Source organism: Schistocerca serialis, chromosome 2, assembly GCF_023864345.2.
Source record: "Schistocerca serialis cubense isolate TAMUIC-IGC-003099 chromosome 2, iqSchSeri2.2, whole genome shotgun sequence".
Taxonomy (NCBI): Eukaryota; Metazoa; Arthropoda; class Insecta; order Orthoptera; family Acrididae; genus Schistocerca; species Schistocerca serialis.
The window spans coordinates 1,147,245,070-1,147,271,897 of NC_064639.1; the positions used below are offsets into that span (position 1 = coordinate 1,147,245,070).

General features: G+C 42.2%; 1 protein-coding gene across 1 annotated transcript in view; it reads left to right on the plus strand.

Annotated features, from left to right (window-relative positions):
- Positions 1-26,199, plus strand: part of LOC126456676 (uncharacterized) — a 75,785-nt gene extending 49,586 nt beyond the window's left edge. The window contains exons 3-5 of the mRNA XM_050092418.1: positions 13,304-13,612; positions 23,671-23,829; positions 25,049-26,199. Coding sequence (XP_049948375.1) covers positions 13,304-13,612; positions 23,671-23,829; positions 25,049-25,324 — 744 coding nt within the window. The 3' untranslated portion in view covers positions 25,325-26,199. The remainder of the gene's footprint in view (positions 1-13,303; positions 13,613-23,670; positions 23,830-25,048) is intronic.
- The last annotated feature ends 629 nt before the right edge of the window (positions 26,200-26,828 follow it).

A 26,828-nucleotide genomic window follows, 5' to 3' on the forward strand; every position in this document is an offset into this window, starting at 1 on the left:
TTGAAAAATTATTTGCGACTCTTGTGAATTTGGAGTCACAGTTATCTGTTACATGGTGTTTATTCAGCCATCAAACCTGATTGTTAATACATGCAGAGTACTACAGATAATTGGCTTTGATGAGCAATACAGCAGACACCTCTCCTTGTTTGTGAATCATTCTATAAGGTTTCAGCCGTTCGAGCTGTCACTATAGGTCTTCCTCCCTTCAGAAAATAACAGTAAAGTCGCATGTTTTGTTGCATGTAGACTGTCTGGTGGAATATACAGGGTGTTTCAAAAATGACTGGTATATTTGAAACGGCAATAAAAACTAAACGAGCAACGATAGAAATACACCGTTTGTTGCAATATGCTTGGGACAACAGTACATTTTCAGGCGGACAAACTTTCGAAATTACAGTAGTTACAATTTTCAACAACAGATGGCGCTGCAAGTGATGTGAAAGATATAGAAGACAACGCAGTCTGTGGGTGCGCCATTCTGTACGTCGTCTTTCTGCTGTAAGCGTGTGCTGTTCACAACGTGCAAGTGTGCTGTAGACAACATGGTTTATTCCTTAGAACAGAGGATTTTTCTGGTGTTGGAATTCCACCGCCTAGAACACAGTGTTGTTGCAACAAGACGAAGTTTTCAACGGAGGTTTAATGTAACCAAAGGACCGAAAAGCGATACAATAAAGAATCTGTTTGAAAAATTTCAACGGACTGGGAACGTGACGGATGAACGTGCTGGAAAGGTAGGGCGACCGCGTACGGCAACCACAGAGGGCAACGCGCAGCTAGTGCAGCAGGTGATCCACCAGCGGCCTCGGGTTTCCGTTCGCCGTGTTGCAGCTGCGGTCCAAATGACGCCAACGTCCACGTATCGTCTCATGCGCCAGAGTTTACACCTCTATCCATACAAAATTCAAACGCGGCAACCTCTCAGCGCCGCTACCATTGCTGCACGAGAGACATTCGCTAACGATATAGTGCACAGGATTGATGATGGCGATATGCATGTGGGCAGCATTTGGTTTACTGACGAAGCTTATTTTTACCTGGACGGCTTCGTCAATAAACAGAACTGGCGCATATGGGGAACCGAAAAGCCCCATGTTGCAGTCCCATCGTCCCTGCATCCTCAAAAAGTACTGGTCTGGGCCGCCATTTCTTCCAAAGGAATCATTGGCCCATTTTTCAGATCCGAAACGATTACTGCATCACGCTATCTGGACATTCTTCGTGAATTTGTGGCGGTACAAACTGCCTTAGACGACACTGCGAACACCTCGTGGTTTATGCAAGATGGTGTCCGGCCACATCGCACGGCCGACGTCTTTAATTTCCTGAATGAATATTTCGATGATCGTGTGATTGCTTTGGGCTATCCGAAACATACAGGAGACGGCGTGGGTTGGTCTCCCTATTCCCCAGACATGAACCCCTGTGACTTCTTTCTGTGGGGACACTTGAAAGACCAGGTGTACCGCCAGAATCCAGAAACAATTGAACAGCTGAAGCAGTACATCTCATCTGCATGTGAAGCCATTCCGCCAGACACGTTGTCAAAGGTTTCGGGTAATTTCATTCAGAGACTACGCCATATTATTGCTACGCATGGTGGATATGTGGAAAATATCGTACTATAGAGTTTCCCAGACCGCAGCGCCATCTGTTGTTGAAAATTGTAACTACTGTAATTTAGAAAGTTTGTCTGCCTGAAAATGTACTGTTGTCCCAAGCATATTGCAACAAACGGTGTATTTCTATCGCTGCTCGTTTAGTTTTTATTGCCGTTTCAAATATACCGGTCATTTTTTAAACACCCTGTATATAGTATTACGGTATAAGTGTAGATACTTTTATTGATGACTGACCACAGTGTACTGAACAGTATTACTTCATTTGCAGATGTATTATTTTAAGCAGTAGGAGTAGTATGTTTTTAGGTTGGTTAGTACCTCCAAGTGCGTATGGGACAAGCTTGCCACTAATGTTTATTTGCACCTGGGCAGCAACTCAGGTCTTCAAGAGTGGATGCACAGACACATAACGGTTAGTCTATACCGACAGGCGCAGTCCACTTCGTAGTGCAGTTACGACCGTCCAGGAAATATCAGGCAGTTCAAATGGTTCAAATGGCTCTGAGCACTATGGGACTTAACACCTATGGTCTTCGGTCCCCTAGAACTTACAACTACTTAAACCTAACTCACCTAAGGACATCACACAACACCCAGTCATCACGAGGCAGAGAAAATCCCTGACCCCGCCGGGAATCGAACCCGGGAACCCGGGCGCGGGAAGCGGGAACGCTACCGCACGACCACGAGCTGCGGACTATCAGGCAGTAAATTATGTGTTGTGTTTGTGGAAACACTGTTGAAAGCAGAGAAACAACTGACACACTGAAGTGGATAAATAATAAGGTACAAACTATCACAATATCTGTACCCCTAATATCCTGGACTCTTGTTTTGCACTTCTAGTTCCAAAACACCAATCAGAAGAGCAGATCTCTATGGTCAGGAACGTGCTACCACATAAAATTAATATCAGAAAAGTCAGTAATAGATCAAATAAAATTTACACGAATCCTATGCAGATGTCAAGCTACTGAGTACATATTAACATAATCAACAATATAACACAAGAGTCTGCTTAAATCGTTTCAACGAACTCCCTGACAAAATAGAAGAGGGAAGGCCCGAGGAAATTTTTCAGTTTGTACCTGAAAGTGCGAAGTTTGCTGCTGAGAATTTTTAATAATTTTGGTAGCTTACTGAAAATGGACGCAGAAGAATACAGCACTCCTTTCTGAGCAAGAGTCAAGGAAGTGTCATCAAAATGCAGACTGGATTTCTGCCTAGCATTAACTGAGTGAAAGCTGCTAATTCTTAGGAATGATCTCATGTTGTTAACAACAAATGACATTAAAGAAAATCTATGTTGAGGGGCCAGCGTTAGAATCCCCAGGCTCCTGGACACGGATCAACAAAAGGTTCGCGAACTTACACTACATAATTACTCGAACTGCGAGTTTCTGAGCCAAAATATTCTTTATAAACAGGAAGAGTTAATCTAAAATACAGTGCTGTGTCAGATAAGCCAATGAAAATAAACAAAGGAGGCTAATTTTCGTGTTGCACTACCACTTATTGCAGACACTGTTCTAATGGTAAAATGCTAGCGCAAGAAATACTCTGCAAGGTATTAAGTGTCACTCTCTGGATACGACCTGGTCTGCGGTTGGTCTTCAAACCAGAAAAACAAAACTTGCAGTATCAGTCGATAAAAGTTAGAAAATAACGTGACACTTCCTATATTCTGATACTTTAACGAAAACAGTGTGTAATACACAGTTTCGTCTTTCTTCAGACGGACGTTTCTTAACGTTAGGTGGTGAGGGAGTACGAAAATTACCAGTTCTCTGACGAAAAAAAAAAGAGTAGCGAAAGTTAAAGCTATAAGCGTTCCTTAATGCGAACATGATGATCGAATTTTGTCTTTTTGTTTGGGGCAGCACGAATAGCCCCGTCTCACCGGAGTACCCGGGAGACACCGCAGTCACTAGAGAGTAAAAAATCCCATCCAACACGCTCATACCGTGTCCGTAACTCATCAAGAACGAAGCCGCCATCTCGAAACCCGTTTATTCCAGGCGGTCGGATCGGGCGTTAAGTTTGTCCGCTCGACTGAGACTTTCACTTTAGATGCGATTTTCTCCCCCCGCTTAAATTTGCTTGCGGCGCCTTGCTAACCTAGTTTCTTCCCCCAGCGTGTTCTTGGCGGCTGCACGGTAATTGGTCGCGGTTGAGAAGCGCGTCAGAGCAGTGCTGCAATTCCACCTGGAATGTGGATAATAAACGGGCGTTCGGGTTCTAATGGCGGCGTACGTCCCTTTAAAATACCACGAAAGTTGTGGCCCGCGCCTTTGCGGAGACCGCAAAAAGCCGACAGTCTTGGGCTGCAAGGTAGAATTTTATGACACTTTGCCACAAGTGCACGCCTCATTTTGGGCGGTTAGGAAATGCGAATAAGCATGCAAAGCGTTTCATTACACCTGAACGAGCTGAGACGAAGCATCTGGAGTTGTGGCATAATTTAGTCATGGTTCTTCACAAGTTGCCGTAACAGTGCTTGAAAAATGAACTGGATACGTTCCCCTATATTACACCAATATACAAGGTGGTCCATTGATAGTGACCGGGCCAAATATCTCACGGAATAAGCATCAAACGAAAAAACTGCAAAGAACGAAACACGTCTAGCTTGAAGGGGGAAACCAGATGGCGCTATGGTTTGCCCGCTAGATGGCGCTGCCATAGGTCAAACGGATATCAACTGCGTTTTTTTTTAAATAGGAACCACCCATTTTTATTACATATTCGTGTAGTACGTAAAGAAATATGAATGTTTTAGTTGAACCACTTTTTCACTTTGTGATAGATGGCGCTGCAATAGTCACAAACGTATAAGTACGTGGTGTCACGCAACATTCCGCCAGTGCGGACGGTATTTGCTTCGTGACACATTACGCGTGTTAAAATGGACCGTTTACCAATTGCGGTAAAGGTCGATATCGTGTTTATGTATGGCTATTGTGATCAAAATGCCCAACGGGCGTGTGCTATGTATGCTGCTCGGTATCCTGGACGACATGATCCAAGTGTCCGGACCGTTCGTCGGATAGTTACGTTATTTAAGGAAACACGAAGTGTTCAGCCACATGTGAAACTTCAACCACGACCTGCAACAAATGATGATGCCCAAGTAGGTGTTTTAGCTGCTGTCGCGGCTAATCCACACATCAGTACCAGACAAACTGCGCGAGATCGGGAATCTCAAAAATGTCGGTGTTGATGATGCTACATCAACATCGGTTGGACCCGTACCATATTTCTATGCACCAGGAATTGCATGGCGACGACTTTGAACATCGTGTACAGTTCTGCCACTGGGCACAAGAGAAATTACGGGACGATGACAGATTTTTTGCAAGCGTTCTATTTAGCGACGAAGCGTCATTCACCAACAGTGGTAACGTAAATCGGCATAATATGCACTATTGGGCAACGGAAAATCCACGATGGCTGCGACAAGTGGAACATCAGCGACCTTGGCGGGTTAATGTATGGTGAGGCATTATGGGAGGAAGGATAATTGGCCCCCATTTTATCGATATCAATCTAAATGGTGCAATGTATGCTAATTTCCTATGTAATGTTCTACAGATGTTACTACAAGATGTTTCACTGCATGACAGAATGGCGATGTACTTCTAACATGATGGATGTCCGGCACATAGCCCGCTTGCGGTTGAAGCGGTATTGAATAGCATATGTCATGACAGGTGGATTGGTCGCCGAAGCACCATACCATGGCCCACACATTCACCGGACCTGACGTCCCCGGATTTCTTTCTGTGGGGAAAGTTGAAGGATATTTGCTATCGTGATCCACCGACAACGCCTGACAACATGCGTCAGTGCAATGTCAGTGCATGTGCGAACATTACGGAAGGCGAACTACTCGCTGTTGAGAGGAATGTCGTTACACGTATTGCCAAATGCATTGAGGTTGACGCACATCATTTTGAGCATTTATTGCATTAATGTGGTATTTACAGGTAATCACGCTGTAACAGCATGCGTTCTCAGAAATGATAAGTTCACAAAGGTACATGTATCACATTGGAACAACCGAAATAAAATGTTCGAACGTACCTACGTTGTGTAATTTAATTTAAAAAAACCTACCTGTTACCAACTGTTCGTCTAAAATTGTGAGCCATATGTTTGTAACTATTATAACTCCATCTATCACAGAGCGAAAAAAGTGGTCCAATTCAAACATTCATACTTCTTTACGTACTACACGAATATGTAATAGAAAATGGGGGTTCCTATTTTTAAAAAAACGCAGTTGATATCTGTTTGACCTATGGCAGCGCCATCTAGCGCGCCAACCATAGCGCCATCTGGTTTCCCCCTTCAAGCTAGACAAGTTTAGTTCTTTGTAGTTTTTTCGTTTCGCGCTTATTTCGTGAGATATTTGGCCCGGTCACGATCAATGGACCACCCTGTATAGGTAATGTATTTGAAATGAAAGAAGATAGATGCAAACGTAATGTATTAGGAAATAGAAATTTGTGAAATGAAGTAGAGAGAGTACAGCGTCTCGTCGACCTTGAGGTCATTAGAAGCGAAGGAATGTTGTGCTGTATCTTGCACATTAAGCGAGCAAGAACTCAGTATAATTTTCCTTTTATGGCACATGCCAAGGAACAGGTTTCTCCTTTTATCCAAGTAATTCGCATTTACACCTCTGATTGAAAAGAGGAACTGTTTATGAAAATAACCATAGTCATTCTTTCAGTAATATAAGTACTTACACTCTCTTATGTCTTTGGAAAAACACGTGTCTTTCTTTATGACTGAGAATCATTTGTGCAATACACGAATTGTAGTTAAAAGCAGAATTATTTCATTACATTATTTCCAATTTTAAGCAATGTACTACTCGGAAACGAAGTCCGATAAACTTCAGGAAAATTAAAATTAAAGGACGTAATTATTGACTAAGACGATTGTACATGTTCATCATGAGTTGGTGGTAAAGTATATAAAATAACATTTTACGGTGGTTTCTCTCTATCATAACTATCTTAGTAGTTTACAATGAATTAAATATTCGTTCTAAACAGCTAGAAAACTTTATCAACAGCCGTTTACTGTGGTGTCATTCGGGAGTGGACCATTCCGCACATAACTATATAACACGACAGTGTTTCGGACTGCACTAAAATGGAGGAACTACTTCTGTTAGCAGCAGCAGTAGTAGTAGTGGTAGTAGTAGTTTTATTCATTCATGAGTCACTTTTACAGGGATATCGGGCATCCATGCTGTTACAACTTAAGAACAAGAAATAAATACATAATTCATACACACTGGAATTTACATATTTACAGGTCTAGTTTGACTAGGATGGTACAGCTAATTCGCCGTGGCCTTATAGCAGAAACCATCCCGGAAATCTGCTCGAAGTAATTTAAGTAATTTAGGAAACCACGATAAACTTAAAGTTCAATGGTGGAATGGAGATTTGAACCTCCATCCCTTTCAAATATGACTCCAGTCTCTTGAAGATAGTGTAACGTCATTCGGTTAATTCCCAGTGTGCTATACTGTTGAAGAAATGAAAAAAAATGCTTTTGAGAGTCGGAAATACTGCAATTATGCCATATACAGCAAGGACTTGGACGAGCAGTTGGACGTAATGGAAAGTGTTAGGTTAAAAGATACATATTAACAAAAGGAACATAAGGTGACGCTGATTGATTCAGATCAGGATCTGAGACGCTAAAAATAGTCGAGGAGTTTTGCTGTTCGTACAGCAAATTTACTGACGATGGCTGGAGTAGAGAGGATATATGAGGGCATGCTGAAAAGTAGTACCTCTGACCTTCTTACGTGAAAACTCTTAAACCTTTTTAAATAAAACGAAAGTTATTAACATTCTAAATTTTTATTCTTCGTGTCTAGATATTAGCAGCCTTCTACCGCTAGGGGGCTCCGAATTATAGCGTGTAACACGCTGGCGTGTAATGCGGCTATGTCGGCGCTTGAAAAACAGCGTGCTTTAGTCGAGTTTCGAATTCGAAGAGTACGTCCACCTCCTTCAGTATGACAATGCCAGGCCACTTCCAATCGCTGCGACATCTGTAACAATCCCGTGCCTAAGGTTCGCTGGCATCGATCATCCTGCACACAATCCCGACTTGGCCCGACATGGAACTGTTTCCAAAACTTAAAGAACACCTTCGAAGACTTAAGGGGAGGTTTACTATCTTTGGCCCGAAAAAAGCATGTTCTTTGAAAATTTTGTTCTCGGGATGTGTTATAGATATCAATGTCAAATTTGCTCAAAATGTTTATTGATATTTCTTCTACAAACTGGAATTTTTTCGACCGGGAATGTCGAAGATCAAAGGAGGAAATGCCGTCGGAACGAAACAAAATTTCTATGTAGACCTCATCACAGGTCAGCCGGCTGGTCTGAAATCAAAATTGAGTTGACGTTAGCGAAGTATATAAGATTCTTTAGGAGTTGTACCTCGCTTAAGTTATTTAGACCATGGGAAACAAAATGGCGGTCATTTGAAACAAAAGAGGGTTTTCTTCATCGATTTTTCGACTTCGTCAAAAAAATGGTTCAAATGGCTCTGAGCACTATGGGACCAACTGCTGTGGTCATCAGTCCCCTAGAACTTAGAACTACCTAAACCAAACTAACCTAAGGACATCACACACATCCAAGCCCGAGGCAGGATTCGAACCTGCGACCGTAGCAGTCGCACGGTTCCGGACTGCGCGCCTAGAACCGCGAGACCACCGCGGCCGGCCTCGACTTCGTCGCCCAAGTAAAAATATTTATAGTTGATGGATCGGAATAAAAGTGGTACAACTCCTAGACAATTTAGTTAGCTTTGTCGGAAACAAATAATGATGCCAATCGGTTAAGTATATTTGAAGTTACCGGACCGCGCGATAAAAAAAAGTCATTTCGAGAAAAACGCGTTTGAAGTTTTGACTACATATATATGCAATATTATGCAACTTACGTTCAATCTGCTATTCCGGGTCCATAAACCTGTCCTTCCTCTTCCTCACAGAGGGCGTTGTGCTCGATCTGGGCCATCCTACGCTGCTCCAGAGCCGCTCGTATGGCCGGTGACGAGCGGTTTTCTGCTGCTTGAATCCGGTGGTCGTCCGAATGCTTGACGAACTGCGTCGAATAGAGTCCCAGGGTGACGTCCATCGTTGTCATGGTCTTCAGAATTCCTGAATACCCTTCGTTGAAGCTGCTCACTGCCAGGAAAGTCGCAATCTCCACAGTCTTCGCACCAGAATGCAAATGCTTGGGGGCTAACTTCCAAACACACGCGTTCAAACTTTCATTTGAATTTTGTGTGTTTCCTCCCAAGCACCGGTACAATAACTCATCCTCCGAAAGGGCCTCGTAGATCGGTTGAATCACTTTTGTAACTTCTTTGGAGAGCGGCTGGTCCTGTTAATATTCGTCCAGATGTCCGGTAGCCTCTGCAATGCGCCACTTGCACCAACTAGTTTCCGCAGCCGGACAATTTTGGTGTTGTGGGTGGTCATCCGTCGAACACTTGTGGAAATACGTTGCCCAAATTACCTTCTTCATCTGTTCCACCGAATTGGAATGCCGTCGGATTGCCAAGCCGTAGTGCGTTCAAAAATGGTTCAAATGGCTCTGAGCACTATGGGACTCAATTGCTGAGGTCATAAGTTCCCTAGAACTTAGAACTACTTAAACCTAACTAACCTAAGGACATCACACACATCCATGCCCGAGGCAGGATTCGAACCTGCGACCGTAGCGGTCGCGCGGTTCCAGACTGTAGCGCCAGAACCGCTCGGCCACCAGCGGCCGGCATAGTGCGTCTTAAGTTCCTTGTTCACTTCATCCTTGGGCAAGCACATAGAATAATTTTTCGCGGCTACAAAGCCGAAATTCCAGAAAAAAACGGGTGCGTGAAAAACGCCGATTTCAGGCAGGTGCATTTTTTTGTTCAACCGCGATTAACAAACATTTCCGTTCTGTATTCGGAAAAACCGTTTCAGGGGTGGATTCTAAACACTTTTATGGATCCAAAACTCCAATTTAAAAGAAATCGATTTTTTGAACCAAAAGATAGTAAACCTCGCCTTAACTTTGTTAGTGATGAACCGGTGCAAGCAGACATGAGGTTGTAGCTCGATCAGCAAATTCATACATTCTACAGTGACGGTATCAACAAAACCGGTCTCTCGGTGGGGGAAGTGTGTTCGTCACCAGGTGGCGTCTTTGCTGGTCATAGGGGCTGACTTTGAAGCGGAACTCGTCACCGAAGACATTTCTGCCCCACTCAATGAGATTCCAGGTTGAAGACGCGTCTCAAGATACCCAGATATGGGTGGAATACCAACCTGACTATCGCCTGCTATGCAGCCCGACAATCAAGAGTGACGGCCTGAGGTGGCATTTTTTTCCGTAACACACCTTAGGTTGCCAGCCGCCGCTTCCTACAGCACAGCGGTACGTCGACTGCCCGTTTTGTTGCCATTCGTGGTAGGACTTACGTTCCAGCAAGATAATACCCACCCGCACACAGCGAAAATTTCTGCAGTTTGTCTTCGTGCTTAACAAATCCTACCTTGGCTAGCGTGGTTGCTGGCTTTCTCCACAATTGAGAAGGTTTGGAGCATTATGGGCAGGGTCCCCCAAACAGCTCGGGATTTTGACGATAAAACGCCACTTGCACAGAATTTGGCACGATATCCCTCAGGAGAACACACGAAAGCTCTATCAGTCAATTTCAAGCCGAATAACAGCTTGCATAAGGGCCACAGGTGGACCTACGCGTTACTGACTTGCTCAATTTGTGAAGCTGTTTGTCTCGAATAAATCATCCAATTTTTCTGAAATTATGATTTGTCTGTCTGTAAAGGTACATAGCATCTACCGGTTTCCGCCCCATCAGCATAATTCCTTCGAAATCAGAGCTCGTACAGAAAGATTTAAGTACTTTTTTCCCACACGCTGTTCGAGAGTGTATAACGCCCCTCCCTGCTTCCCGGGATTTGCGAAATTACAAGTTAACAATGACCGTGAATTATGAATTTTGACCCGTGTCGGGATAAGGCATCCGAATCCGAAGTAAATAATGATTATTCCGCGGGAAACAGGAGACGTTATAACTTGATCGTTATGAAATGCGTAATTTCATTCAATAACGATCGGTAAATGAAACAATGGAAATAATTTGGAAATAAATTTTGCCAGTGGAAATTTTGCCGAAAGAAATGATAAGTTGTAAAAGCAATTAAAAAATCGGTCGCCAGCTCAACTGATGAGCGATAGTACTGTTAAGTACGTGAATAATTGTGTGAAAAATAAAGCTTACCTGTTTGTAGCGCAGCACGTGGAACGGGAACTTTTACGTAAGTGCTGTGTCAGGCTCAGTAGTCATATAAAATAATGTTATAACAATCTAACTACACTTAAACATTAATGGTTAACTTTCAAGAAGTATTTTGATAATTATTTTGTTCATAATTTGTCAGCTAAGTGCAATGCTGACAATACAGATAATTATGTATCGAGATTTTGAATAATGGACTGTCGTTCTGTCTTTAAAATTACGTACTTTGCACAGTTTAATTTACTGATAACGAAATATATTGCCAATAATTGATTAACTATGTTTTGAATGATAATAATTCATTAATTGGGCGATTGTCATGTGGAATAAGCTTTATAGTTTCATGAAATATCCTTGAACTAACTTCAGCTGAATATGCATTGAAATAAATCTTAATAATCAAAATTTATTACTTCAGTGTATTATTAAGTTACTACGGTTGGCGTAAGCTTATTAAGTGCAACAATTAACTACGATAACCAATCGTCCAAAACAGTCTGAAATTTACCCTTCACCGTCTATGCAAATAATTTGATAATTAACATATTTTCTCTTGATAATGGCGTGACACACTCGGTTCAACAAGGTAAGGATCGGAAGGAACCTACTTGGTGTTATTGTCGGGTGGAATGTAACTGCAACACTTCGATTATAAAGTGCTTGTTATTAATTGTTCAACTTCAGAGGAAAGCAGAGTCACTGGCAAGCCTTCTACAATTTTATCCTACGAAAATTGCGTAGATCTTACTTCCCTCGTTGTCGGTGGATCGACGGAAGTCCACGGCGGCGACACAATGTGGCGGCGGGCTTTTACTATTGCGACTTGGGCCCACAGTGCGCTTCACATTTAAGCCCTCGTTTCTTCAGCACCATGCCCATTAATCCATAATAACTTGCCCGGCCATGCTTCCAGATATGCCGACCATTACTTTCCCGTCGTACTTAGGTCCACACACTAGCCGTTAGATGTAACACAGCTAGGACTAGCAGCACTCGACTGTACGTCTTACTCCGAGCACGGCGTCACTGCTACTACTGCCCGCTGGCGCGCTCCCGCGCCCAGCGGCACTAACAAGGGAACATCCCCATCGCACACCCCTCAGATTTAGTTATAAGTTGGCACAGTGGATAGGCCTTGAAAAACTGAACACAGATCAATCGAGAAAACAGGAAGAAGTTGTGTGGAACTATGAAAAAATAAGCAAAATGTACAAACTGGGTCGTCCATGCCTAAGATAAGCAATATTAAGGGCAATGTGAGCCGAGGAGCGCCGTGGTCCCGTGATTAGCGTAAACAGCTGCGGAACGAGAGGTCTTTAGTTCGAATCTGCCCTCGGCAGAAAACTTTGCTTTCTTTATTTTCGCAAAGTTATGATCTGTCTGTTCGTTCATTGACGTCTCTGTTCACTGTAATAGGTTTAGTGTCTGTGTTTTGCGACAGCACCGCAAAACCGAGCGATTAGTTGACGAAAGGACGTGTCTGTCCAACGGGAACCGAAAACATTTGATCGCAAGGTCATAGGTCAACCGATTCCTCCACAGGAAAACACGTCTGATATATTCTATAGGACACTGGTGAAAGCATGTGCGTCACATGACAGGAATATGTTGTCGACCCACCTAACTTGTACACTTGGCGAATGGGTAAAAAGATTCTTCTACCTTGCCCGATTTAGGTTTTCTTGTGGATGTAATAATCACTCCAAAAAAAGTGATGAAAACATAAGAGTTTGTCACATAAACTGAAAATAAAAAGTTAAAATTTTCGATCAAGGGAAGATTCGAACCAAAGACCTCTAGTTCCGCAGCTGTTCACGCTAACCACGGGACCACGGCTCTCCTCGTTTCACATTGCCCTTAATATTGCTTATCTTAGGCATGGACGACCCAGTTTGTATATTTTGCTTATTTTTTCATAGTTCCACACAACTTCTTCCTGTTTTCTCGATCGATCTGTGTTCAGTTTTTCAAGGCCTATCCACTGTGCCAACTTATAACTAAATCTGAGGGGGGTGCGATGGGGAGGTTTCCTTGTAAGAAACAATCTCTGTGAATTCAACGCTAACTAAATATGCCCTGACTTGCCAGTGTTAAATATTACGTAATTTAAACATAGTATTTACAGTACATATTTACAGTAGACAATACATCGTATAAAAACTGTTTCATGTGTTAAGCGAGCGAAAAAATTGATAGCAAGGACTGCGTTGTAGTGTCACAAGTGGAACGGTAGAGAAATAGTCTGAAGGTGGCCCGACGAACACTCTGCCAGGCTCTTGAATGTGAACTGCATCGTAGTAACGCAGGTGTACCTGGTGCTGCAGGTGTCCGGGTCGGCGGACGCGTCACCGATGAACGCGGGCCTGCTGGCGGTGTCGGCGCTGCACGTGGCGGTGTGCGTGTGGAGCGCGTGCCGCACCTACCGGCTGGCGTGCCCCTGCGCCCGCGGCTCGGCCGCCTCCTCGCGCTCCGACGGCAGCCGCGGCAGCTCGTGGTACAGCAGCGTGGCCAGCGGCCGCCGCCGCCTCGTCTCCTCCTGGCTGGGCCAGCAGCACCGGCCCACCGCAGCAGCCGCAGCCGGCGCGCCCCAGGTCGTCCTCGTGGCGCCGCCGCTGCCGCCGCCGGGGCAGCCCGTGAGTACACCGTCGTTTGTTTTGTTCGTTTCGGCTTTTACTGAAAAAATTTTGTTATAATTTCATCTTGATGGGTGATAACTCGCATGCTCATCGGATTGTTCACGTTCGTTCAGTATCAGGTTCAAATGGCTCTGAGCACTATGGGACTTAACATCTATGGTCATCAGTCCCCTAGAACTAAGAACTACTTAAACCTAACTAACCGAAGGACATCACACAACACCCAGCCATCACGAGGCAGAGAAAATCCCTGACCCCGCCGGGAATCGAACCCGGGAACCCGGGCGTGGGAAGCGAGAACGCTACCGCACGACCACGGGATGCGGGCTCAGTATCAGGACCACCGAGTGAGGTGGTGCAGTGGTTAGCACACTGGACTCGCATTCGGGAGGACGACGGTTCAATCCCGTCTCCGGCCATCTTGATTTAGGTTTTCCGTGATTTTCCTAAATCGCTTCAGGCAAATGTCGGGATGGTTCCTTTGAAAGGGCGCGGCCGACTCCCTTCCCCATCCTTCCCTCACCCGAGCTTGCGCTCCGTCTCTAATGACCTCGTTGTCGACGGGACGTTAAACACCAAGGTCCTCCTCCCTTCTCCCCCCGTATCAGGACCAACAGAATGGAGTGACCTGCCTATTCCCCAGACCCGAACCCGAACGAACCTGTGTGGGATCTATTGAAACGAGCTGATTTCGGACGTCGACAACAACCACTTACTCTGCACGACTTAGGGTGATTCGCCATTGAAGAGTGGGATAATTTGAATCAGCACTGGCTTGATGATCTCATCGGTGGTATGCCAAGATTGATTCAATCCTCCATCCTACCAAGGGGACGGGGCGTTTCACCACGTATTGACGTTGCTAGCAGAAAGGTGGAAGGAGTATATAGAGGGTCTATACAAGGGCGATGTACTTGAGGACAATATTATGGAAATGCAAGACGATGTAGATGAAGATGAAATGGGAGGTATGATACTCCGTGCAGAGTTTGACAGAGCACTGAAAGACCTGAGTCGAAACAAGGCCCCCGGAGTAGACAACATTCCATTGGAACTACTGACGGCCTTGGGAGAGCCAGTCCTGACAAAACTCTACCATCTGGTGAGCAAGATGTATGAAACAGGCGAAATACCCTCAGACTTCAAGAAGAATATAATAATTCCAATCCCAAAGAAAGCAGGTGTTGACAGATGCGAAAATTACCGAACTATCAGTTTAATAAGTCACGGCTGCAAAATACTAACGCGAATTCTTTACAGACGAATGGAAAAACTGGTAGAAGCCGACCTCGGCGAAGATCAGACTGGATTCCGTAGAAATATCGGAACACGTGAGGCAATACTGACTCTACGACTTCTCTTAGAAGCTAGATTAAGGAAAGGCAAACCTACGTTTCTAGCATTTGTAGACTTAGAGAAAGCTTTTGACAATGTTGACTGGAATACTTTCTTTCAAATTCTGAAGGTGGCAGGGGTAAAACACAGGGAGTGAAAGGCTATTTACAATTTGTATAGAAAGCAGATGGCACTTATAACAGTAAGGGGCACCAAAGGGAAGCAGTGGTTGCGAAGGGAGTGAGACAGGGTTGTGGCCTCTCCCCGATGTTATTCAGTCTGTATATTGAGCAAGCAGTAAAGGAAACAAAAGAAAAATTCGGAGTAGGTATTAAAATTCATGGAGAAGAAACAAAAACTTTGAGGTTTGCCGATGACATTGTAATTCTGTCAGAGACAGCAAAGGACTTCGAAGATCAGTTGAACGGAATGGATAGTGTCTTGAAAAGAGGATATAAGATGAACATCAACAAAAGCAAACCGAGGTTAATGGAATGTAGTCTTAAGTCGGGTGATGCTGAGGGAATTCGATTAGGAAATGGGACACTTAAAGTAGTAAAAGAGTTTTGCTATTTGTGGAGCAAAATAACTGACGATGGTCGAAGTAGAGAGTACATAAAATGTAGACTGGCAATGGCAAGGAATACGTTTCTGAAGAAGAGAAATTTGTTAACATCGAGTATAGATTTAAGTGTCAGGAAGTCCTTCCTGAAAGTATTTGTATGGGGTGTGACCATGCATGGAAGTGAAACATGGACGATAAATAGTTTGGACATGAAGAGAATAGAAGCTTTTGAAATGTGCTGCTACAGAAGAATGCTGAAAATTAGATGGGTAGATCACATAACTAATGAGGAGGTATTGAATAGGATTGGGGAGAAGAGAAATTTGTAGCACAACTTGACTAGAAGAAGGTAGGTAGGACATGTTCTGAGGCATCAAGGGATTACCAATTTAGTATTGGAGGGCAGCACGGAGGGTAAAAATCGTAGTGGGAGACCAAGAGATGAATACACTAAGCAGATTCAGAAGGATGTAGGTTGCAGTAGGTACTGGGAGATGAAGAAGCTTGCACAGGATAGTGTAGCATGGAGAGCTGCATCAAATCAGTCTCAGGACTGAAGACCACCACAACAACAACAACAACTGACGTTGCTAAGTGAGTGCTATGAAACCCTCCCCCCTGCCCCCCCCCCTCCCCAATCCGCACATGTATTTATGCTAGAGTTAGAATTTGGTAATACATTACTTGTACATATACCGTTTCTATACGCAGTCTCCTTCACTTTCTTTGGCCTTACATTAGCGTTGGGCAGCAGTATGTATTCCATGTTCACAGACTCTTTTGTTCTGTGAGCGCAGCCATGTTTTCATTGCATAAATTACACTCTCATCATCTTCAAAGTGCGTCGCATGTAGAGAACCTGAAATGGACCAAACAAATGGAAGTTCACGGGCGTCAGCTGTCGACTATACACCGAGGTGACAAAATTCATGACACACTTCCTAATGTCGTGTCGGACCTTGTTTAGGCTGGTGTAATGCAGGATCTCGTCGTTTGGACTCGAGTCGTCTGATGTCCCCTGCAGAAGTACTGAACCATGCTGCCTCTATAGCCGTCCATAACTGCCAAAGTGTTGCCAGTGAAGGACTTTGTGCACGAAATGTTCTCTCGATTATGTCCCACAGTTGTTCGATAGCTGCCCAGATCATTAGCGCGAGTTGCCTAGAATGTTCTTCCCCAGTGACCTGGTGCATTGTCATCCACAAAAATTCCATCATTTTCTGGGAACATGAAGTCCATGATTGGCAGCAAATGGTCTCTAAGTATCCGAATGTAGCCACCTGCTGTCAATTATCGGTTCAGTTGGACAAGAGTACCCAGCCCATTCCATGCAAACACAGCCCACGCCATTACGTAGCCACCACCAGCTTGCACAGTGCCTTGTTACAATTTGTGGGATCTGCGCCACACTCGAACCCTACCATCAGTTATTAACAACTGAAATTGAGATTCATCTGACCGGGCAACGATTTTCCAGTTGTCCAGGGTCCAACCGATATGGTCATGAGCACAGGAAAGGCGCTGCTATTGGTGTTGTGCTGTTAGCAAAATCACTCATCTGCTTCTGTAACCCATTAATGACAAATTTCGCCCGTCTGTCCTAACAGACGTTTCGTCTCAGACCCAACATTGATTTCTGCCGTTATTTCATGCAGTGTTGCTTGTCTGTTAGCACTGACAATTGTACACAAACGCTGCTGCTCACGGTCGTTAAGTGAAGGCTATGGGGCACCGCCTGAAATCTGGTGTTCCCGGCACACTCTTGACACTGTGGATCTCGGAATATTCAATTCCCTAACAATTTCCAAAATGGAATGTCCCATGCGTGTCACTCCAACTACCAATCCGTGTTCAAAGTCTGTCAGTCCCCATTGCGTGCAGCCGTAATGACGTCGGAAACTTCTTCACACGGATCACTTGAGTACAATGACGGCTCTGCAAATGTACGACCCTTTTATGCCTCGTGTAGGTGATACTACTACCATCCAGATATATACATACAGTTGTCCCACAATTTTGTCACCTCAGTGTAGGATCAATGAGGCCATGATACGCACTCCAGCTTGGCGATGTGTTACTTGGTTTTGAGACTCACATGTGGACATACATTCTTGTGTCGGAGTAAAATTTCTTTTCTATTCTCGTCAAATGGAAAATATTTCAACAAATTACTAGATATATTATCAACCCCTGCAGAGTTCGTACTTTTTAGAGACATGATAATTTTTTGAATTTCTTCTACAGTGATAGGATTAAGGTGCAGTTCTGAAATTGTGTTTGAGTATACTGCTTGACAAAGGGTTACAGCTTCATCAACACTGGGCTTACAACCAATCTGTTGAGTTACTGATAGGAAGTGTTTATTAAAAATCTCAGCCACCGTTTTGGGGTTATCTACTAGGGTACCTTCATATCTGATTTTATTTACATCTTCTTTGCTTGTTGTATCTCTTCCTGTTTCTTTTTTTACAATGCTCCAAATTGTTTTTATTTTATTATTGGAATTATCTATTTTCTTCTCATAACAAAGGGCTTTTGCTTTCCGTATTAGTTTCTTCAAAATTTTACAGTGTAATCTATAGTGTTCTCATTTTTCTACATTTTCTTGAGTTTGTTCAGAGTGTTCATGTATGCCTGTGAATGAATGGTTGGCCCTATAGGTAACACATAGATCAAGATCACACCTTCACTATCCCAAAAGACTGTCATCATGATTTGGCCAGCAGAGGCAGCTGTCTTGAATTTATTACTTTTCTGGTGATTACGGGTGGAGCCACTCCAATGACAGCATTTCGTTTATGGCTCAAAGTCATGCACCCTCATTCCTTCTCATGTAACAATCTGTAACAGAAAGGCCTCTCCATTGGCCTCTAACTGCTCCATCAGTTCAGATGAAATGCCTTTTCTCTGAATGTTTGTGGTCCTTTCTGAGCACTGGTGGAAGACTTTGCGAGCACACCTTTGAATATACAAGAGTGCAATGCGTGCCAACAGCTGTAGATCCAAGTGTTCAGTTGCAATACACTGGACTGCAAGAATAATGGCATCCGAGGGATTCAGCTTGTCAGGAGCAGTGGCTATGACAGGACGTCCCGAAAATGTTCGATAGCGAAGCTCAGTTTCTGCACTTACTACTGACACTTTACTGTCTTACCCATCACCCAGCAGTATTCCTTTCAACTGCATCACCACCACACACTGCACACAAACGTTTTGGATCTTCACCGTGGTTTCCTTCTCTGCAAATAAGAATTCTTTTACAGTACGTTGCTTGTAACAAGTGTCTTGTGTAGACGCCCTTTTTTATGGTTCTCTGCGACTCTGCCATCTGTCGGAATTGTTTGAAACTTCCCACACATGGAGAAGAGACATCATTTTTAAAGCATCTAAATGGAAATTATGCTGTGGCATAAAAAAATCGTAGCATCACTTATTGCACAACCCTTGATTTACTTTTTTAGGTAGTGTCAAATCATTAGAGCCTAGACTACACTGAATGAATCAGCAATATTTGGACCTGATCATCTTATGAATCTTATCATAGTGGTACTTTCTCTAAAAGACTTAAACATGCTCTTGTCAAGCTGGTTGACAAAAACGGAGAGAAAATATTGGAAAAGAATTATCAATCCAGCTCATTACTGTCAAACTTTTCAGAAAGTTTCGAGAACATTATGTACAATAGGCTTTATAAATAGTATGCGAAAGCATAGCAGCAAACGACTTGGATTTCAAAAAGGACTCGCAACTGAACAGGCTACTTTTATGTTGACAGATTATATCAACAATTCACAGATTATTACCATTACCATTGTGGATATTTTGTGACTTGGCTATGGCATTTTCTTGTCTGAACCACCATATTGTCATGCAAAAATTACAATGTTATGGAATAGTAGGTTTATAGTTCATTTCATGCATGACAGAAAGCAGACCTATCAGTTTCATTTTGATCATATAACAATAGGTACTCAAAATGTAAAGTTATCATATGTACCACACATCCCATAGTCTTCTATCTTGAGTCCTCTGCACACATAAATGAACTTTTATTTGCAGTCCCAGAAGATGAAAATTTGGTCCTTTTTCAGGTGATATGAATGCAGAAATGTGAAGAAGTGCTAATCCTCTTACTGGAAAGATAGCTGATGAAATATTTGAAATCATCAATAGATTATTGATTAATTAATTATTGTTTTACTTTGACAAGCGTCAGCATATATACAATGCAGAACTTCTCAAACAGTGAAATACAAAAGTTGATAGTTTTGTGTCTATGGAACTACAGATATATTACAACCTTAACTACAATACCCGCGATCTAGAATTCATGTTCCACATTAGTTCATTTACATTTACAAAATGCATTATTATTGATACAGGTGATTTCAGAATGAAGAAATTAGTTTATTTTGAACATTTCCATTCAGTATTAAGTTGTGGGATCATTTCTTGGGCGCACTCAACTTATAAAGACAGTATTTTCGGATGTTATGTTTAGCACATACAGCAGACTTCTTCAAAGAGCTTGGTGTTTCGACAACTGTTTCTCAATATATAGGCTGTACCATAATTAATAAAGAAAACTTATAAGGAAGATGAAGTATATGAAAATTAAAGCAGAAACATCCCATTAAACATTGAAATAATTGGGATGTCTAACTGTGAGCTGACATTGACTTCAGTATGAAATATGTACTAATTAATACGAAGTTGTTACAAACATAAACATTAAGTCTTCATGATCAGTCACTGGTGTGAATGACGACTTTATCTTAAACACAAATAAATATACACTGCCTAGCAATAAAAGTGAATCACAAAGAAGACATGGTCATATGGAACTGTAGCTTTGTACACATACATGTTCTATCAGTGGATATGTGAATGACGCAAGCTGAATGTCTTTGTCTCAAGTAGAAGGCCACCAGAGAGCATTAGTGTTGTTCATGTTTAGCATTATTACCAAGCCTGGTAGGGCACACAAGTGATCACTGTGAAGGATATGGAGACGCCACATACTCCTGTGAAACAGTGTTGTCAACAGATGTCAGAAAGTGAAAGAGGTCTCATTGTGAATTACCGATTGTTCAGCTGGTCAAACTGTGAAATACCCAATTTTGTGGGGTATTTAGATGTGACAGTGGCCTGATGTTTGCATTGGAATGTGAAGGCAGGCATACTTGTCATCAGCATTCCAGTTGACCACTACAAGAAATAGCATAGCCATGTTGTGCACTGAGAACATCATAACTCCTTCCCTTCTGCACCTGTCATGAGAGAACATGTAATGAACTTCCTGTGGCATTCTGTTTCACAAATTTATTTCAATAAAAGCAGTCTTGATGCTGTCAATCTGCTGCTAGCCTCTATCCAGTGGTGTGATGTGACACAGAATAAAATTTTTTTGGATCAACATCAGTGGAAAAAAAGCAGTGATTGATGAAAGTATAACAAATTTATTTCCACAAAAGCAGTCTTTTTAGATGTAAGTTATTTATTCCATTCGGTGACTGGTTTCAAACTCTTCTAGGATTGTCAGACCATGTTAACCCTTGGTGACAGTGGGAGATGGTGGTGTGGAGCAGGTCACCCTGGAGAGGTGTGGAGAACACTGAGGAGTAAAATGATCTGATGCTGATCCTACAAGAGATCAAAACCAGTCACATTATGAAATAAACAACTTCAACGTGTGACCAAGACTGCATTTACTGAAACAATTTCATTACAGTTTTATCAATCACTGTATTTTCCACAGACAACGTTGCAAAAAATTCTTATTTTCTGTCATGCCACACCACTGTAAGGAGACTAGCAGAGGTGGATTAGGGAATTACTGTCCCATGTGCAGGCTGACATTAACATCACAACACAAACTGCATTTGGAGTTGTGCTGTCACTGGGAAAAATGACCTGCTCCTGAATGCCACCACACTGCGCTCAGTGATCAATCACAGTTCTGCACTCCCTCAAATGACCGTGTTTTGCTTAGGCACAGCAGTGTTAATCCTGGGGTCATGGCACAGGGAGATATCATGTACGACTTCAGGCTATGGCTGGTAGTTACTGAGGTAAGTCTGATGGCACTTTGATACATCTCAGACATCCTGAGTCCTCTTGTATTACTTCTCATGTGACGGTACCATGGTGCCATTTTTCAACAGGAAGGTGCTCATTCACACACAGCACATGTCTCTATGAACTGTCTGCATGATGTTGAGGTACTCCCATGACCAGATAGATCCTCGGATCTGTCACCGATAGAACATATGTGAGACCAGCTTTGATGTCAAGCCCGTTCCAGTGATACTACACGAGGCATTAAGGAACAGTTGCAATAGTTGTGGGCCAGCTTGCCTCAGGAGAGGCTACAATGGCTTTATAGCACCATTCCCTATGGAATCAGTGGGTGCATAGAGGCCAAAGTGGTTGCAATGTCATACTGATAAGTGGGCTCACACTGCCAAGTTATAGTAAATTTAACTCAGTTTTAATAACTGTAATGACATTAGATACCCTCTAAAGCTGTGAGGTTCCATTTTTGTTCTCTCCTCCTCATCTGAGTGCTTCACTCTTTTTGTCAGGGGTGTACATGATCACAGAAAACCACACGAACTTCGATGCTGGACAACAACTGATGAACAACCTTATAATCCAGAACCATCTTCTGTGAAGCCACCACCTAATAAGTGTATTTCCGCTCACCACACACCAGATAAGTTGTGAAAGAGTTTAATAACTGAACAGGAACAGAGTAGGCAATGCTTGAAGTGATGCCTGTGGTAATGAGTCGTGGTACACTATGGTGTTGAAAACAAATAATAAGTTTTCTGTTTGGGCTGCAACAACTGTAATAGAAATATATATGAATAACTCGATAGGCTGGAGATTACTACGGCTGTAGCAGTCTAATGTCAGTTTTGAAGAGCATACCATATGATTAGAGGTCACCACAGTAGGATTCTAAATTTTATTTTATGCAATGTCTTGTTTCTTAAAAACATATAAGAATGGGCCTACATTAATTTCTCTGCATATAAATGCATTCGCATACATTGCTGCTCTACAGAAAGGTCATTTGTCTGAAGCCAGCCATGGCATAAGATAAATGGATAAAATGTAGACTCCTGCCATGCTAGCCTTCAATCCTGCGGAATTCTCTTCTATATGTCAAATATCACATGAGACAAGTAGCTCCTCTAGCCAATAAGCATCATTAAACCCAAAGTCAAGCTATAAGTGGTCCTCGTGGGGGGATGTTTACCCAGAAAGACTGGATCTCTACAGGTCTGCCATTGTATCTCACGTGCAAACTATACAAGAAGTAACTGTTCAATCACATGCATCCATTTCACTGTCTACAGCATCGCACCGAGCGACCTGTAACTACAGCATACCAAAACACCACGCAATCAGCCTGATGATTTGTAGCAATATGGTGTCGACCCAAAAGGTCTTCCAATCTTCATCTCTCATCCGGTGTGCTACCAAATGATATGTGCATGTCCTCACCCCAGCTACTGAATGAAAATGTGCGTGTCCAGGCCCCAGCTACTGAACGAAATGTGCATGTCCTGGACCCCATTACTGAATGAAATGTGCAAGACTTGGACCCAGTTCGAATAATCCATGAGTTGTTGGAGGTCTTTGAGTGATCATGGATGAGGACGGTTCCTCAACGCTCTCAGTGTGTCATTGAGTCCATATTGTAGTTAATCTTTGTAATACTATCTGCCTGCTTAGCTGGGTGGTAGTGTGCTTGCCTCCGATACACTGGGCCTGGGTTTGATTCCCAGACAGGTCGGAGATTTTCTCTACTCGGGGACTGGGTGTTGTGCTGTCCTCACCATCCTTTCATCCTCACCACTGGCTGCAAGTTGTCTGACATGGCGCCGAATGAAATAACACTTGCACTTGTCAGCCGAATCCAACTTGGTCATCCCCACCAACAATGCCATATGATCATTTCATTTTCTTTTTTTTTTGTAATAGTACAATATCTTGCATTGTTGATTAATGCTGCATGTATACTAAATAACACCCATGAGGTGTGATAGAGAAATAAATTAGATGATACAATTGGGAAGATTTATTTATTTAAATTTTTGTTTGAAAGCACTGTTAGTAACAAATACCTTTCCTTTTCTTGTTTCAGATATTGGCTCCATTGTATGCCATCCAGACGCCAGCAACAAAGTTGCAACCAGCATCAGTCATCAATTTTCACATACCAGCATCATTGCCTTACATGAATCCAATGCCAAAACATCGTCATGGACGACCTAGACCACAGTCTTTACCTTACAGTCAAAGTGTAAGTATGTATTCAGTAAAGTATACAGACTAAAGGGATTTTTACATCCAGGATTAGTTCAGAACAAGCATGAACAAATGAAACAAGTTATTGAACTTTATATTTAGTATATGGCTAATACACACAATTGTCAACAAAGACATATAATTATGCAAATGAGAAACAATGAACTTGAAAAGGTTACGTGTGTTTCATAACTGAATGTTCAGTTCCTCAATGCAGTGCATAGCCTCTGGTGTCGCTAGTAGGAGAGTTTCTTCACTATCATGATAGGCTCAAATGAGACAGTTGCTGAGTGCGAAGTGTACTCTTGCTTGGAGCTCTGCATTCACAGTCTGGACTGGAGAGCCTGTTGCACTTGTGGGAAGCATCTCTGCATTGGCCATGGCTTGTTCGTATTTGATACAGGACAATCCAGCTATTGCACTATTGGTGAGACCCTCTTGGAAGCTCAGCACCCGAGAAGATGCATACCTGTTAATGCTTCCATTAGCCTTAACATCCTTCAGGAGGTTTAAAACATCTGGCAACTGTACCAGAAGCATCACTCAGGGTATCATGTCATAACTGCAGCCTCAGGTTTACAAGTGGCTGGTCCCCTACACATGGGTTTATTAGGATTCCTGGAGACCTTTTTGAATTCCCTTATAATAGCAGTAGATATACACAAATCAGGTGGCATACTTGTTAAAATTGGAAGCCAATGAAAGAACACCTTGTGGTTGCTGAGGACCCCAAGTAGTTCGACATAACTTATTTCTACATGTCAGTGCTTATATACCCACACTGGAGTCACGGCACATTGCACTTGCACTGCAGCAACACCTAAGACAGAACTTTTTTTGATTTCCATTGTAGATATTGAAGACATTGAAGAAGTGACATTAGTGAGCTATGCACATTGTACACCAAATAACTTTCATACATCAGGAGAGCAGTAGTATTAGGTACTTATGTCACAAAAGAACACTAGAGTATTTATTTCATAAAAGCATTTGATACATTACATTGGTAGAATTTCTTGCATTATGTATTCACAGTAACTTGTGTTCTGGTACTTTAATGACAGAGGTAACTTCACTGCAGTGATTTAAAATATTTTTGAGATCTTAACACAATTTTTTTTAACAGATTACTTGTAAAATATAAAACTTGAAATAAATTCTTTTTTTCTTTTACTGAATGAGATTAGTGGTTTAAATTTGCTCTTTTTTAACAGCTGGCTCGACCAAAACGGAAACGTATAGTAGAAGACCAGCGGAGACACCACACACTGGATGGAAGGCACAGTAACAGTGTGCCTGCAAAAACTCAGCCAAAGAAGAAGAGACAAATAACAGAGGAAGAAGTTGAGAAAACATACACAGGTCTCGATCGTAATCTTGCAGAAGAGTTCATCTCTATCGCAATGGAGCCTGGTGTTGGTAAGGAGAGACTGGCTCGATCTGCAAGTGACGGAGTCAGCAGCAGTTCACAGCCTCCTGCCAGCATTTAGTCCTACTATCACCAAGACTGTGAATCAGAGTGAGATGTAGGACCATGTGATCCAGTGTGTGATTTCATGTCCAGAAAGTTCATAAATTATAAATGTTAGACCACTTTCAGACTGAAGACGTGGTGTAAATATACACATGGACTGATTCTACAACAAAATGTGTGGATTATGCATCCTGACAAAGATCCATGCAGAAACAAAGTGCAATATTTTCATTCAGCTGAATGATTTGAGTTACCACAACATAAAGAAAGTTATTGTCATAGATTTATTCCTTCACTGCTTTTATCATCATTTTTTCATCAATTTAACGTACATTCTAGTATTGCATTCTGTGCTTGTGCTTGTGCTTTGTGTGTGTGTGTGTGTGTGTGTGTGTGTGTGTGTGTGTGTGTGTGTGTGTGTGTGTGTGTGTAAGAGAGAGAGAGAGAGAGAGAGAGAGAGAGAGAGAGAGAGAGAGAGAGAGAGAGAGAGAGAGTGTATACATGTGTGTGAAAAAGAGAGAGGAAGAGAGAGAGAGAGAGAGATTGCTCCCAATCAGCATTCTCTCTACTGGTGTCATTACATTTTACTACGAAATCATGTAGGTACAGTTCTTTTGAAGAATTTTGTACACATCATTATACAGATAAAATCTTTAGTTGAACATTACATCTTAGAACAAATATATGTATGGCAATAAGGAACTGACAATTTTGTATGAGAGTAACTGCAGAAATTTTTCATATACATACTACCCATTTCAGAAGAGTTACACGAAAATAAATAATACAGTATTACATTTGTAAGAAATACAAACTGAAATCTATTATTGTATGGGATTGCTGGCACAATATTTTATCTGTAAAGAACAATAAATAGTCTGTACATCATAAGTAATATATATTAATAATTATTAAACACTGTCCTACAAAACAGCAACTCATCCTTTATACTGACTTGAAGAGAAAATTCCACCTACCATCTAACCATATAATGTTGACAATACTTTGAACAACTGTAGCAGACCAGCAGGTATGGAACATGGCTTCTGGATAAAATTTGATGCTGACTGTAGTAAAAGACCCTAAATATATGATGTCGTCATGCCTCCATCCATTATTTTAGTAGCCATTAAAATGAAACAGCCAATCAAAATGTAGCAGACATTTTCAAAAGTACCAGTATCTAATTTTGTTATGCCATGTTCAAACATATGTGACAACTGTTCATTTCCAACTCTGTATTATTTAACAAAAATGTTTACTTCAATTGCTGTACCTGTCATCTCATGTGCACATACAGCATCAACAAAAGGTAAGTGTCAACTAAACTGCATAAAATGGCACCAAGTTCAAAAGAATATTGCCAATGCTACAGTATTTCCATGTCAAAAATGTATGTAAGCTTCACCGGAATTGCATAAAACAGTTACATGTTCAAATAAATTTGCCACTACTACAGTATTTCTAAAAATTACCTAAGCTTTGCCTGAATTGTGTAAAAATTAGGCCATGTTCAAAAA